This window comes from Zingiber officinale, chromosome 4B (genome assembly GCF_018446385.1).
Source record: "Zingiber officinale cultivar Zhangliang chromosome 4B, Zo_v1.1, whole genome shotgun sequence".
NCBI lineage: Eukaryota > Viridiplantae > Streptophyta > Magnoliopsida > Zingiberales > Zingiberaceae > Zingiber > Zingiber officinale.
This window is the reverse complement of record NC_055993.1, coordinates 61,899,421-61,914,134: the sequence shown is the minus strand read 5'-3', so window position 1 is coordinate 61,914,134 and position 14,714 is coordinate 61,899,421. Positions and strand designations below refer to the sequence as shown.

The 14,714-nt window shown below is 41.1% G+C and overlaps 1 protein-coding gene across 1 annotated transcript in view; it reads right to left on the bottom strand.

Moving 5' to 3' along the window:
* Positions 1-3,621: 3,621 nt before the first annotated feature.
* Positions 3,622-14,714, bottom strand: part of LOC121978285 (reticulon-like protein B2) — an 89,316-nt gene continuing 78,223 nt past the window's right edge. The window contains exons 5-6 of the mRNA XM_042530649.1: positions 4,054-4,105; positions 3,622-3,961 (exon numbers count right to left, since the gene is read on the bottom strand). Coding sequence (XP_042386583.1) covers positions 3,792-3,961; positions 4,054-4,105 — 222 coding nt within the window. The 3' untranslated portion in view covers positions 3,622-3,791. The remainder of the gene's footprint in view (positions 3,962-4,053; positions 4,106-14,714) is intronic.

Genomic DNA, 14,714 nt, shown 5'->3' with positions numbered 1-14,714 from the left:
GTATCATGCATCATCTCGCATGATTGCATGCTGTGCGATCACTACAACAAAAATATTAAAAGACAACGGTTAAAAACCGTTGTCGTAGCCCTTTAAAACCGTTGTAATTGGCAGTGTTGTTAAAAGTGGGGGGCTACGACAACGGTTTTAAACCGTTGTCTTTGAATGAAAAGACAACGGTTTAAAACCGTTGTTATTTAGAACATTTTTAAAATAGTACTGTCAGTTACAACCATTTTTGGGACTATGACAACGGTTTTTAACCGTTGTCTTTGCTGGTAATAGACAATAATAATGGTTTTAAACCGTTGTCTTTTAAATTATTATCTTTTAATACCAATATATCAGATTTCAATTTAAATATATAATAAAGAATCATAATCAAGAAAGAATATTCCCCACATCAATATCATTCAAAATGTTAGTTATACAAGAATTACAGTCACAAAAGAAGAAACATATCTCATGTTCAAATAAAATTTATCTCAATTACAAATAAACAAAGTCCCATCACAATCTTCAACTTGTAGGATTTCATTAGACTCCTCTTTCTCACTTACTTATTTTTTCATACCAACCTTTTCCAATATGAAGTTGGTGTCGAAGACTTGATAAGGTGCTTGGATGAGAATGAGAAGGGAGACGAGGAGGCAACCCAAGCCAACCTTGAGGGAAAAGGTCATCCTGTCTGTGTCCTCTCTGGCAAACTCCCACACTTCCATCATCAATTTCCTCATTGGTATCGTGGCTTTGCCATTATGATCCTTGGTAGACTTCTTCATACTTTCTGATTGTGGTGTTGCATTTGGCGGCAAGCAAATGTTGATCTGAATACTGTTACCTTTCTTTCCATTCATTGTAGTTCTACATGTAAGAAAACAACATCGATAGCACAAGTATACAAGAAAATTTAAAAAACAAAAGTCTATCTATATATCTTACCTGAAGAATAGGGTGATTGTTGATGTATATGAAGCTAGCTCTTTGTTGGTGCTAAAATGAGTGAATGGAGAGCATTTAAAGAGAATTGGTAAATGAGATCATGTTAGTGCAAGTGTATGAAACAGTGGGGTAGTGGCTAAATTTTAGCTTAATGTAGAGAATGATACCTGTTAATAATAGAAAGAAAGATGCATTTAGTAAACATGCATAAACATAATTTGATGATGTGGTCATGGATGCTTGAGAACAAAATAATGTATTACAGATAGAGAATTAGAATCATGAATGTGTGGTTTGCCATTGACGAAACATTAATTAATTAGCTAGCTACTTTTTGCTCAGCATGGTTCCATCATCGTGCCTCCTCAAAGCATGTGGAATAACAAGACAAACAGTATTTATATCTGGAACAAGTAAATTTGAAAACTTGAATATGATTCTACTGAAAAACACTAAAATTTTCAACGTCCACCATTTATTTTACATGGAATAAGTGCATCTTGTGCCCAAGCTGTTATATTATTGGTTTTCAAGAACCTTAAACAATTCATCCATAACACCTAATACAATATTTAAATGAACATGAGATTAGAAGTATGTGCACAACATGAGATTAGAATTTTTATATTGATTCTAGTAATCTCTTGTCTAAATGAAATATTAATACATTGCATGTGATGTTCATGTATGTTAATAAGAGGTTTGTATATTCATAGATTATTGTACAAAATACAACAACAAATAGCAGGTGCTTCTAGGAAATTCCTAGATTATTGTACAAAGATTTATACCTCTTTGTGGTGGATGGAAGTGGCAAGGCGAGCTTAGCCAATAGCCACAAAGACCAATATTTCCTACAAAACTGTGCAAAAAGTAGAACAAGAATTTTAATTAAAAAGTCCTAATGATCAACCTCAGAAACGAGAACATGAGAGATGAACATGTTATGCAATGAGCAACGGAAGGTGAATTCTGCAATTAAGAAATCATAACTCTTGTTAGATAAAAAATGTATCTGAAGAAATACAAAAAGTGTATTAATTAATAGACAACAAGTATCTTATTAGCAGAAAGTGACAGAACTAATAAAGAATAGATTTATTGATGGAAAGCTTACCGTAGACAATAAGTAACTTATTTGCAAAAAATGGTAGAACAAATAATAAAGTGTGCAAAATGGATTTATTGATAGAAAGCTTACCAGCCCAAAATGGGGGAACTCCACACAGTAAGATATAGAGTATAACTCCATTACTCCATATATCAATTTCTGGTCCATAATTACGTTTTAAAACTTCTGGAGCCATGTAATAAGGGCTTCCAACTATCTCAGAAAATCTTTCACCTTGAATGGAAGTGATTTTTAATGAGGCTCAACAAGAATGAAGATCATTAGTATGCATTCATATGGTAACTAATCATTATGCTATGGAGAAATTTTTTTCAAAAAGATCAATAATCAATAATAACTAGGAAGTTTTTTTTCTTTGAGATCTTCAATTGACAAACTATAGGCTTTATCTAATGACATCCCAAGGTGCACAACCACAAACTCTCTCTTTGGAAAAGCTATACAAACACTCATTTCATGCTCCCGGTCTAACGAACGGCCTTGATCTACATCTTAGTGTATCCTTGAGCCATTTTTTGACACAAACACATCAAAAATGGGACACCACATAAAACATAAAATAGCATAGAGATAAATAAAGTATAAATAAACATGAAAATTGCAAATTAACCATCACGAAAATATGTACTGAATCATCTGTTAGTTGTGGTCACGAAAAATCTTCTCCAGTAGCCTATCCAAGAGATTAGCACAAGTTGTTCGAGCCTGCAGGTAAATACTATAAGAAACTCTACAAAGGGATAAAATGTGTACCTCCACATTCCCCTCATATTCTTCGTCCAATTCAAGCTTCTTTAATACTCGCCGAGCCAAAAGAAGTCCAGTGCAATAGGCTGTATAACAGCAACTTTGGCTTTTTAATAACCATAACATCTATTAAGAAAGATGAGTGAGTGGTTACCTGCGGCATAGTTAGTTAAACCAACTTCAAGTCCATCTGAGAGTCCATCTGATATGTCTAAGTACCCGTAAAGCCTCCTGAGAGTTTTCAGTTTCATTGACCGCTCAGATAGATTGTTCCTGAATATGATGGTTGTATCATTAATGCACATCACGTGGAGATCATTCCAGTCTTTGACATCTTGATCATAACATGAAGAAGGCAAGAGAAATGCCATTTATATAGCTAGGCCCCCAGATTGCAGATGACTTGCTCCGAGTTGCCGCGACGATCAGAGATAGATATGTCATTGCCCAGCACCAGAAAATGCAATAAGTTTCCAGAGCATCGCTGGTGCAAACAAACAAGATGTGGTAAGGACCAGAATTTATAGTCTCTGAAAATTGCAATCAAGATGTGGCAAGAATCGATTATAGATCCTCAAACTTCACTAAAAGAAGACACTAAAAGGAGTATCCATAGCCAAGCACACAGCCAAATATGCAAATTCAAAGCATACAGATAAAAAAAAGGAAACAATAAGCTTTAATTATCTGTTTCAGATTCCCTGCATAATTTACCAACCCATCAATTCTAATTCTAACACCACTCCAAGCAAGCATAAATATTACATGTATATTTGCAATAAAAGATTTTAGGAGAACCCACATTAACAAACAAAAAAAAAACAAGAACCGGTCCCAGCCACGACACGACAAGTTTCAAAAACCAGTAACTCGGTTCAGCACTGAGAGACCGAAAGTTGGAACTAAAGCACGAAAAAGATAGCTACCGTTGAACATCAAGACACCATGCGATACCATCATTTTTTTTGTCTTACTGGGATTTTTTGTCTTTCAATGGCCCTTTTGGTATCTTACTTAGATACTTGGCGTGAACCACTGCATAGTGCTTCTTGAATTTTGCAGCTGCCTTCTCCCCGAATGCATCAACTTGGTCTTCATGTTTGTCATATAAGAAAGGCACGGTGTGAAGCGTGATGAAAACTGCAAACAAAAATAAAAAGAATAGGTTTCAGCTGCTAGAGCAAAGGTATGCATATATAATAGGAGGCAATTAAGAAATTTGAAGGTTGTACCGATATAAAAAAATGTCAGGAAATTCATGCAGTTTCCAACAATTGAAATAACCTGATACGGCTGGCAATGGAGGAGCCAAAAAGGAAAGGGTGAGAAGGGTCAAGGTCATATAATGGTCAAAAGTCAAGATGATGTGGCAGTCAATAGTCAAGATGACTAGGTAGTCAAAGTCAAGCATATGTAGTAGTCAAAGTTCAGACAGACTTATCGATCAAGGGGGCAAAATAGTTGAAAGACAAAAGGAGACGACAGGCAGAACGCAGGGTACAGGTCGGGATCGGCAGAGCTGTTTAAAGGCAGCTCGATCCACAGGCCTACGGTCGAGGGCCAGGAAATACAAAACGCAGGGTACAGGTCGGGATCGGCAGAGCTGTTCAGAGATCGCTCGATCTACAGGCCTGCGTTCGAAGGCCCGGAGCATAAGTCACACGGTACAGGTCGGGATCGGCAGAGCTGTTCAGAGATAGCTCGATCTACAGGCCTGCGTTCGAAGGCCCGGAGCATAAGTCACACGGTGCAAGTCGGGATTGGCAGATCTGTTCAGAGATAGCTCGATCTACAGGCCTACGTTCGAAGGCCCGGAGCATAAGTCACACGGTATAGGTCGGGATCGGCAGAGCTGTTCAGAGACAGCTCGATCTAAAGGCCCGGAGCATAAGTCACACGGTACAGGTCGGGATCGGCAGGGCTGTTCAGAGACAGCTCGATCTACAGGCCTGCGTTCGAAGACCCGGAGCATAAGTCACACAGTACAGGTTGGAATCAGCAGAGCTATTCAGGGACAACTCGACTACAGGCTGCGCTTAAAAGCTGGGGAGCAGGTCTGACAGGAGGAGGTGAGGAGGTAATCATCACATACCAGGGGACATACGCACAGGCGGAGGTTCCTAAACGAGAAGATGCCTTCATAACCAGTAATAACCAGACAAGTGTCTTTCACTACATGACAAAGTCCCTGCGCAAAGGCGAAGGTTCCTAAACGAGAAGATGCCTCCTTAACCAATAGTAGCCAGACAGGTGTCCTTCACGACAGGAGAAAGCCAAGCCTCTAACGTTTTCGGAGAGGCTTGCAGGTTCTAGAAGCGAGGCGATGCATAAAAGGAGGAGGATTCTTCGTACGCGGGGACGCTCTCTCATCACTTTTTTCCCCACAACTTTTCACTTTCAGTCGTTTCTTGCTCTCTGCCTTTTTCTGGGGAAAAAGTACCTGACTTGAGCGTCGGAGGGCCTGACCCGGGGACTTTTTCCCTGGGTTCTGGTTTCTGACGTGAGGAGGGGGGATCGTCTGAGTGTGTGCAGGAGCTTGTAGCATCGTCAGCCGCCCGTGGGAGCCAGATCATCCACGACTTTCCGTCAACATCTAGCCCGCCGTGACCAGCCTTCGTCCGACTCAGCTTCCGGACAGGATCAAATTTGGCGCCGTCTGTGGGAAACACAATAGCTTGATCCGAAGCGTGAAGATGGAGGACTCTGGTCGAAGTTCCGGCAGGAGGATTAATGTTACCATGACCGCGGGGGAGTACGAGCTCTTTAAGGAGGTCAAAAAGCGAGCCGCCTCGGAGAAACAAGGAACAGTTTATCGACCTCGCCTAGCGCCTGAAGCGTCCAAAGAACCAGCTCCTGTCTCCGACAAGGGCTCAAAGAGGAAGCAACCAGAAGAACTCCCTCGTACTTCATTCCGAGAGTCTCGCTGCAACTATCATCAACCTGGACCTCGCGAGCATAATCTGAAGAAAGAAGAGCCGCAGGCGTCGGTGGCGGAAAGCTCTCTACATCCACCCAGGGATTCAGGAAGGGGAAAAGCTATAATCTCTGCCAAAGATCTGCCCAAAGACCCGGATGACAAGGTACCCTTCTCGGCTCAGATCTTGAGGGAAAGCCTACCAAGGGGTTATCGGGCCCCGAACATCGGAGAATACGATGGAAGCAAAGATCCGGAAGAGCATCTGCAAAAGTTCAAGAACGCGGCTATGCTATATCAATACAGCGATGCTGTCAAATGCCGAGTATTCCTACATACCCTGTCGGGTTCGGCGCAAAAGTGGTTCGATGGATTGCCCCTAGAGTCCATCAATCGCTTCTTGGATTTCAAAATGGCCTTCTTACGTCGTTTCGCCAGCAGTCATAAGTATCAAAAAATCGACCACTGTCTTTTCGCTCTTAAACAGGGTCCGGCCGAGTCTCTGCGAAGCTATATCAATCGGTTCAGTCAGGTGGCCAATGACGTCCCCTCCGCCACCTCAGAAATACTGATGAGCGCCTTCTCCCACGGATTGTTAGAAGGGGAATTCTTCAGGGACCTCATCAAAAACCCTGCCCGAAGTTTTGATGATGTGGTGGAGAAAGCTTCTTGCTACATCAAAGTGGAGGAAGCTCAGGCAGCTAGGAGGAAGGCCGAAAAGACAGTGGCTCCTGGCAACCGACCTGAAAGGAGAGCACCACAGCCAGCTCAGCCTCGGTGCGTTCAACTCAGGCCTGCCCCTCAGCCCGCTCAGGGAGTCAGACCAGCTCCGCGAGTTGCTGCCATACACGCGCCCAGGCCTGGACCAAGGGGAGTACCATATTGCACTGTTGGGTTCTTCGGGCCGCGAAAACCACTTTTTCGCGTCGCGGAAACCCCGAGTCACCCAAAGCCATGGATCTCGTGCAAAGATTCGTAAACAAAATTATCGAAAAACCTTTTTCTTGTACGAGTTTGTAAAAACTTTAGATCTACACTAAAGTTAAGATCATTACCCTTGTAGCGAAGCCCTTCGCGTTCCCGCTTGTCCAAGATGTCGCCGGATCTCTAGTTGTCAAAGTAGACAACCTCTATATGTATCCACACGGACACAAGTAGAAGGAGATGACCAAAACACAAGGTGTGCTAGCACCAATGGAGTGTTCGGCCAAGGAATGGGAGAAGGAGAAGAGAGAGCACCCAAGGGAGAAGAATAGTGAATGAATCAATTGAGAGGAAATTCAAAAAACACCCTTTAGCCATCAAGTGGCCGGCCACTCTAGGAGGTGTAACCCCCACATTAATTCCAATTAATGTGGAGACCATTAAGAGTTGTAACCCCCATGAGGTGGCACTCTAGGATGATGTGGATCAACACTATTGGTCCACATCTTGCCACCTCACTAAATGACATGGCAACAAGTGTAACCTCCTCATTTAATGTGGGTCGGCCACATTAAATGCTATGGAGGCTTGTAACCTCCATGAGGTGGCACACATTGATGATGTGGAGCAATCCTATTGGTCCACATCTTGCCAACTCACTAGTGATGTGGCAAAAAGTCAAGTCAAACATGACTTTTTCTCTTCCTCTCAAATCAAGTCAAACTTGATCAAATCTCTCTCATGGTTGATCTAATCCAACCATATGATTCAAGCCAACTTAATATAATGAATCTAATTAAATTAAGTTGATTTAATGAGTCATAATCTAAATTAGACTCATTGAATACATGAATCAACTTGAGTCCAACTCAATTAGCCCAATTTGGATTACTCTTAATCCAATATGATTCATCAAATGAATCTATTCCTCTTGGATCATCATATGAACCAAATCTCCATCTAATTATCCTTAGTGTGTGACCCTATAGGTTCTTGTAACGTTGGCAATGCCCTAAACCTATTTAGGAGCATAAGTAATGAGCGGTATCTAGCAACACATCATTACTACCCAAGTTACAAGAATGTCGAGATCCGACATCACCTTGTGACTACCAATTGTGACTCCTCACAAAATATGTCAAATGTCCTTCTATCCTTGACATCTAGATTGATCAATGTGAGGCATAGACCGTGTCATCCTCTAATTAATCTAAATCTTGAACTCCAAGTAGACTCACTCGATCAAATGAGCTCAACATCTCATGTTGACTCATTTGGGCATGGCCATGCACTTCGTGGTCTAACTCTATCAAGAATATTGATGTCGCTCGCGTCATATGGGAGGGATAGATCCCATCTACATCACTCACATCCCTCTACATAATTCGTTATATACCCAGTAATCGCCTTTATAGTCCACCCAGTTACGGGTGACGTTTTGACGAAACCAAAGTACATAACTCCTTATGTAGGGATCCATGGTAACTTCAGGTCTAAGGACTAATAGTCATACTAATAGCCACATGAGAAAGTATATGATACTCATATAACGATCCATGATACTTTCTCATGGTGGGTCATTCAGTATACATTCTCTAATGCATACCCATGTGCCAGCTTGATATCTCTATATCCATGACTTGTGAGATCAAGTCATCGAGCTGACCTACATGCTAGTCTTATTGTATTAACATTGTCCCTGAATGTTAATACTCGACTAGGAATGATTTAGAGTAGTGTTCCCTATATCATCTCACTATCGATTCAACCAATCGATTGATATAGGTAAGAACCTTTCTACTCTAGGACGTTACTATACTTATTTTATCTGACACTAATACAAATAAGCATAATAACCAAAAGTCAAATGCCTTAATATATATACATGAATATGATATACATGAGTCCATACAATCATCAAATGATTGGCTCTAGGGCTCTAACTAACATGCACATATCATCGGTCCAGGACGCATGATCTCAGTAACTGCTTCCAATTCGCCCGTGACTCCAGGCGAGCTGCAAAGGAGGGCTTGCCTCCCCCGGAGTTAGCGCCCCAAATACAGAGAATGGAGGAAGAACGGGCCGCAGCCGGACGTGCTCGTCAGACCCGGCCCGACCTAGCCGGTCCTTCTGACCAAGCTGGTCCCGTGGAAGACCGAAGAGATGTCGGGGAGCTGGAAAACCGGGGTAACGCTGCTGTACGAGAGATCGGCATGATTTCAGGAGGGCCCACTAATGGGGACTCAGGCCGAGCCCGTAAGTCACACGGTCGGCGGTTATATGTGGGAGCTGTGGGGTGCAGCCACGAGCAGGCGTTTGACCCTGTTATTAGCTTTGGGCTACAAGATTTGGAGGGTCTGGAACTACCCCACGACGATGCTCTCATAATCAAGGTCGTTATTGCTAATAGCCGAGTGGCTCGGGTCTTTGTGGATACCGGGAGCTCGATCAATATTTTGTTTAAAGCTGCATTCGAGGAGATGCAGATTGATGCCGCTGAGCTCCAACCCATAACCACTTCTTTATACGGGTTCAAAGGTAATGAAGTCAAGCCCATGGGTCAGATTAAGCTGGTCATATCCATGGGCACTGAGCCACTGGTGCACACCAGGAGGAGCACCTTTATAGTGGTAGATTCTCCTTCCTCCTACAATGTCATCCTGGGAAGGCCAGCTCTGCATGAGTTCAGGGCTGCTGTCTCTACTTTTCACCAGAAGATTAAGTTCCCGGTCGGCTAGCGGGTCGGAGAAGTCAAGGGAGTGCAGAAGGTGTCTCGTAGTTGCTACATCGATATGGTCCGAGTGGAGGCACGCAAGAGCAGGAGGACTCAGGATGGTGGTGTGCACACTATCCAAGAGGAGCCCCTGCCTATTGCCGAGGAGCCTATCCCTTGGGAAGAAATTCAGTTGCATATTGACAGAGCAGAGAGCATCACTCGCATTGCTAGTGACTTACCGCCGGCGCTTAAGTCGGAGCTGATACAGTGTCTGACCCGTAATAGGGACGTTTTTGCTTGGTCTCCGGAAGAACTGCCCGGAGTCAAACCAGAGATAGCTGAGCACAAGCTGCATTTAATACCTGAAGCCAAGCCAGTCAAGCAGAAGAAGAGAAATTTCTCTGCCGACTAGAATAAAATTATCCGAGCTGAAGTGGATTAGCTCAAGAAGGCGGGACATGTTCGGGAGGTGCAATTCCCGTCCTGGCTTTCTAACGTTGTATTAGTAAAGAAGCCTAACAACAAGTGGAGGGTGTGCATAGACTTCCGCGACCTCAATAAAGCCACCCCCAAAGACTGTTATCCTCTCCCGCGGATCGATTAGATGGTGGATTCAACTGCTGGCTGTGAGAGGATATGCATGATGGACGCTTATCAAGGATATCATCAGATACCCTTAGCTAGGGAGGATCAGGAGAAGGTTAGCTTCATAACGGCTGATGGTACTTTCTGCTATACGGTCATGCCATTTGGACTTAGAAATGCTGGGGCCACCTACTAAAGGATGATGGACAAAATCTTTCGGAGTCAGATCGGGCGGAACGTTGAAGTCTATGTTGATGACATCTTAATTAAGTCCCCCCTGGCGTCCAATCTGATAAGAGATGTAGAAGAAACCTGTGGGACTCTGAGACAATATGGTGTAAAGCTGAATCCTCTTAAATGTCTGTTCGGGGCCAAAGGAGGGAAGTTTCTGGGATATCTGGTGACTGAACGAGGGATAGAAGTCAATCCTGAGAAGGTTCAAGCACTCCGAAACATGCAGATCCCTCAGAATCTGAAGGAAACGCAGAAGCTAGTAGGCAGGATAACGGCACTGTCCAGATTCATCTCCAGATCTGCAGATCGAGCCGCGCCCTTCTTCAAAGTGCTCAGAAAAGCAGCCAAGTTTTAGTGGATGGAAGAGTGCACACAGGCCTTTGAGGAGCTAAAGCAATACCTGGAATCTTTACCATCGCTGTTCAAACCTGTTGTTGGAGAACCCCTTTGGGTCTATTTATCAGCCACCCCCGAGGCCGTGGGGGCCGTGCTAGTTAAAGAGCAGGACAATGTACAACGGCCAGTGTATTTTTTCAGCTATCTATTGAAGGGGGCTGAGTCTCGGTACACAGCCCTGGAGAAGTTGGTTTACAGACTTGTTCTCATGGCTCGGCGCCTCCGACCATATTTTTTGGCGCATCCTATTACCGTCCTGACAAACAGTACAATGGGTCGAGCTCTCACCAAGGTGGAGGTAGCAGGTCGGCTTATCAAATGGGCGACCGAGCTAGGGGAATATGATATACAGTATCATCCCCGAACCGCGATCAAGGCATAGGCCCTGGCGGATTTCTTGACAGAGGTTTATCAAGCGGATTCGGAGGAGGTTAGGAAAGTTTATGTAGACGGGTCGGCTACCTATCATGGAAGTGGTGTAGGTGCACTTCTAATATCTCCGCAAGGAGACGTTATGCAGCTGGCTGTACGGCTAAATTTCAGAGCTACCAACAATGAGGCAGAATATGAAGCCCTATTAGCAGGTCTGCAAGTAGCTCAGCATGTGGGGGCAAGCCGAGTCATAATGTAATACCCACTAAACTTGTAAGATAAATATATGAATGTGGGATTTTTCCTTAGAAAAATAATAGGAAGTGAGTTGAAGCAAAAAGAAATAAAATGAAATAAAAAGAAGAGGAGGTCAAGGATTGAACCATAAACCTCTTATATTATATTTCATAGAATTAATTAGTAGAAACCAATTGGGATAGAGAGAAGATATTGATAGCAAAGGAGGGAAACTCATGATAAAGGTAAGAGTAAAAGCTAGCCAAAAGAAAATAAGAAAAGAGCAAGAGAAGGGCAACTTGCCTTCCTCCCTTTCTCTCCCTCTTCCTCTTTAATTTTTGCCGAAAACTTAAAGAGGAATTAAGGGGATTCATTCCCCCTTATTTTATCATGAATGGTGAGAATAAATAGAAAATAAAATAAATGTAAGAAAAATAGAAAATGGGTTAAGGGAGAAGGAAAGCAAAAATCAATTTTGCTACCTCTTCCCCCTTAACATAAAAGAGAGCAAGAAAAGAGAAAATTGTTTTTCTCTCATTCATCCTCTCCCTCACCGAGAACACCTCAGTCCCCTCTCCTCCACCTTCGGCCCCAAAGCCAAGGTTTTCTCCTAGAAAGCCTAAGATACAAGGAGGACTAAGCAAGGGAATCAAGGGAAAATGAACTAGAAGAAGAGGCTATTTCTTCTCCACCATACCTTAGATCCACAAGCGAAAAGGATGTAAGCTTCCCCTCACCTGTGGTACAAGGCTTTTATGTGATTTTTGGATTCTATAAGGATTAGAAAACCTAGGAAAGAATTTAAGAAAATTCGGCTAAAGAAAGGGTTTTCAAATCTAGGATGATTTGAACAAGTCCTTATTTCATGATATTCTTTCTATGCTATGTAGGAAGGATTTTCTTCATGTTTTTATACTTAAATGATGCTTGATCAGAGGAGTATCTAACCCTAGAATTTTGGCCAAAAATATGTTAAGGAGGTTAGGGAAAAATATTGTTTAACTAAACTAGTACAAAATTTCTCCCATGAACTACTAAGGGTTTTTATTGGTTTTCTTGCTTGAAAGTTACTTGAAACCAAAGAAATCCATTTATATGTTTCGGCCAAGAAAAGGGCTTAGGGTTAGGAAGACCTTTAAATTTAAATAACCATGTTTGTATGATAGAATATAGAGTTCTCTTAAAGAATTGCATGTTGTACATTGCTAGAAATTCATGAACTCTTATTTTAGATTTTCGGCCATGATAAGATGGATAGTTTAGAAAAGCTTAAACAAAATTATAATATGCTCAAGACCTCTGTGATATTATGATATGAAAGTTGTTTAATGCTCTTATGTTTAAATTGAATATAGAAAATTAGTTACATGATATATGACATGTAAGATCACAAGGGTCCTAGCTTGTTTATGAACCAACTTTTTATATGATGTTCTTAGTAATTTTTTCCATGAAACTTACTTAGGTTTTCCATGCTTTAGGCCACTTAAAACTTAGTTTATAAATTGGTAGGTTTCGGCCATAAGGAGAAATAAAAGAAAAAAAAAAGGGAAAGAAACCTAGGAAGCCTAAAACACAATTCACATGTATGTTTATTATGCTTGTCCTTACACATGCTATGAAACTTGTATAATTTCTCATGCTTTTAGGCTATTTGAAGCAAGTTTATATTCTGTGAGTTTCGGCCAAGTAGGGTTTAAAATACCTAGAGGCCTTAGAAATGAAACCAAATGTGTTAAAAGTGCTTCTTATGAAAATATGATAAGGTGTTGATTGTGTCACATATTTGTATAATTTTTCCATGACCTAAATGGATCATTGTGTGTTTCGGCCTTGAAGGAATAGATGCCCTAGAAACCCTAGAATAAGAATTAAATATGCTTATGTCACTCTATATGAAATATGATAAGTAGAAAACCAAAGTTCTCATACTATATGTTGTTTAGTGACCTAAATGAGGCTAGGGTAAGTTTCGGCCATACCTATTGTATGATGTCTTGTTATGAATTTATACATGATGTTAGTTCAAGTTCACATGCTTGTATGTTTGTTTTTAGCCCTAATGAACACTTGTTAAAAGTTTGACCAAGATATACGTTAAGGGCTTGAAGGACTTAAGAACTAGCTCAATATGCTTACTATGCTATTTGAAAAAAATGCTATAAATATGGTTTAAGGTTTCCATGCTTTCATGACATATGGGACCTTGTTTATATACTGATAGGGTTCGGCCACATGAGGTTAAGGACTTGGAGAACTTAGAAACCAAGTTAATCATGCTTATAATGCTTCCTATGAAATTTATGTGATGATGATTTAGGTTTCACATGCTTGGAGGTTGTTTTTACCTAAATTGAGACCTAAGGGGGTTCAGCCATGATAGGAACCCAAGGGTTTAGGAAGCTTAGAACCCAAGTTAACTATGTTACCATGTTCTTATGATAGTATAATTACATGATACACCCTTATGCTTAAACATGTATGCTTGTGATTTATACTTTCTATGATATGATATGTGTTTAGAATATGCATGTTTTTATGATATGATATGTGTTTAGAATATGCATATTTTTATGATATATGTGGTTAGAGATATGCATGCTTGTTGATATGCTATATGCTTAGAATATGCATGCTTTTATGATATGCTATGTGGATAGAAGTGATGCATACTTTTTATGACATGATGTATGCCTAAGTGATGCATACTTTTTATGATATGATGTATGCCTAAGTGATGCATACTTTCTTAAGACATGATGTATGCCTAAGTGATGCATACTTTTTATGATATGATGTATGCCTAAGTGATGCATACTTTTATGACATAATGTATGCCTAAGTGATGCATACTTTTATGCTATGCTATGTGACTAAATGATGCATTTTTATACATGCTATTTTACTTTGTAAGGCTTGTACCAAGGGTGGACTCCTAATCAGTCTCTAAGCCTTGCTTTGTGATCTAGGCTAATAAGGGATGTGCTCCTTAGTACACCCCTAGGCCTTGCTTTGTGATCTAGGTTAAGCCTTGCTTTGTGATCTAGGCTAATAAGGGATGGACTCTTCAAGTACGCCCCTAGGCCATGCTTTGTGATCTTGACCTAGTTCCTAGTATGATTCAAGACTTGCTACATTGGATATACTTAGGACGCGCGCATCTATGTTATGTATGTATGGTACAAGCCGGGGCCCTAATTATGTTGATATTATGTTCAAGTATATATATGTAAGAAGAAAATGGTTTTAAAAGATCATGAGACATACACATGTTTTTCGGATACATGTTTTTAAAATCATGATGCATATGATCTATGATTATGTTGTGTTGAGGCTATGATTTAAGATATGCCATGATATGATTATGTTATGTTTCATGCTATGTTTTAAGAGATGATATGCCATGATATGATTATGTTATGCTTCATGCTATGTTTTAAGAGATGATATGCCATGATATAATTAATGTTATGTTTCATGCTATGTTTTAAGAGATAATATGCCATGATATG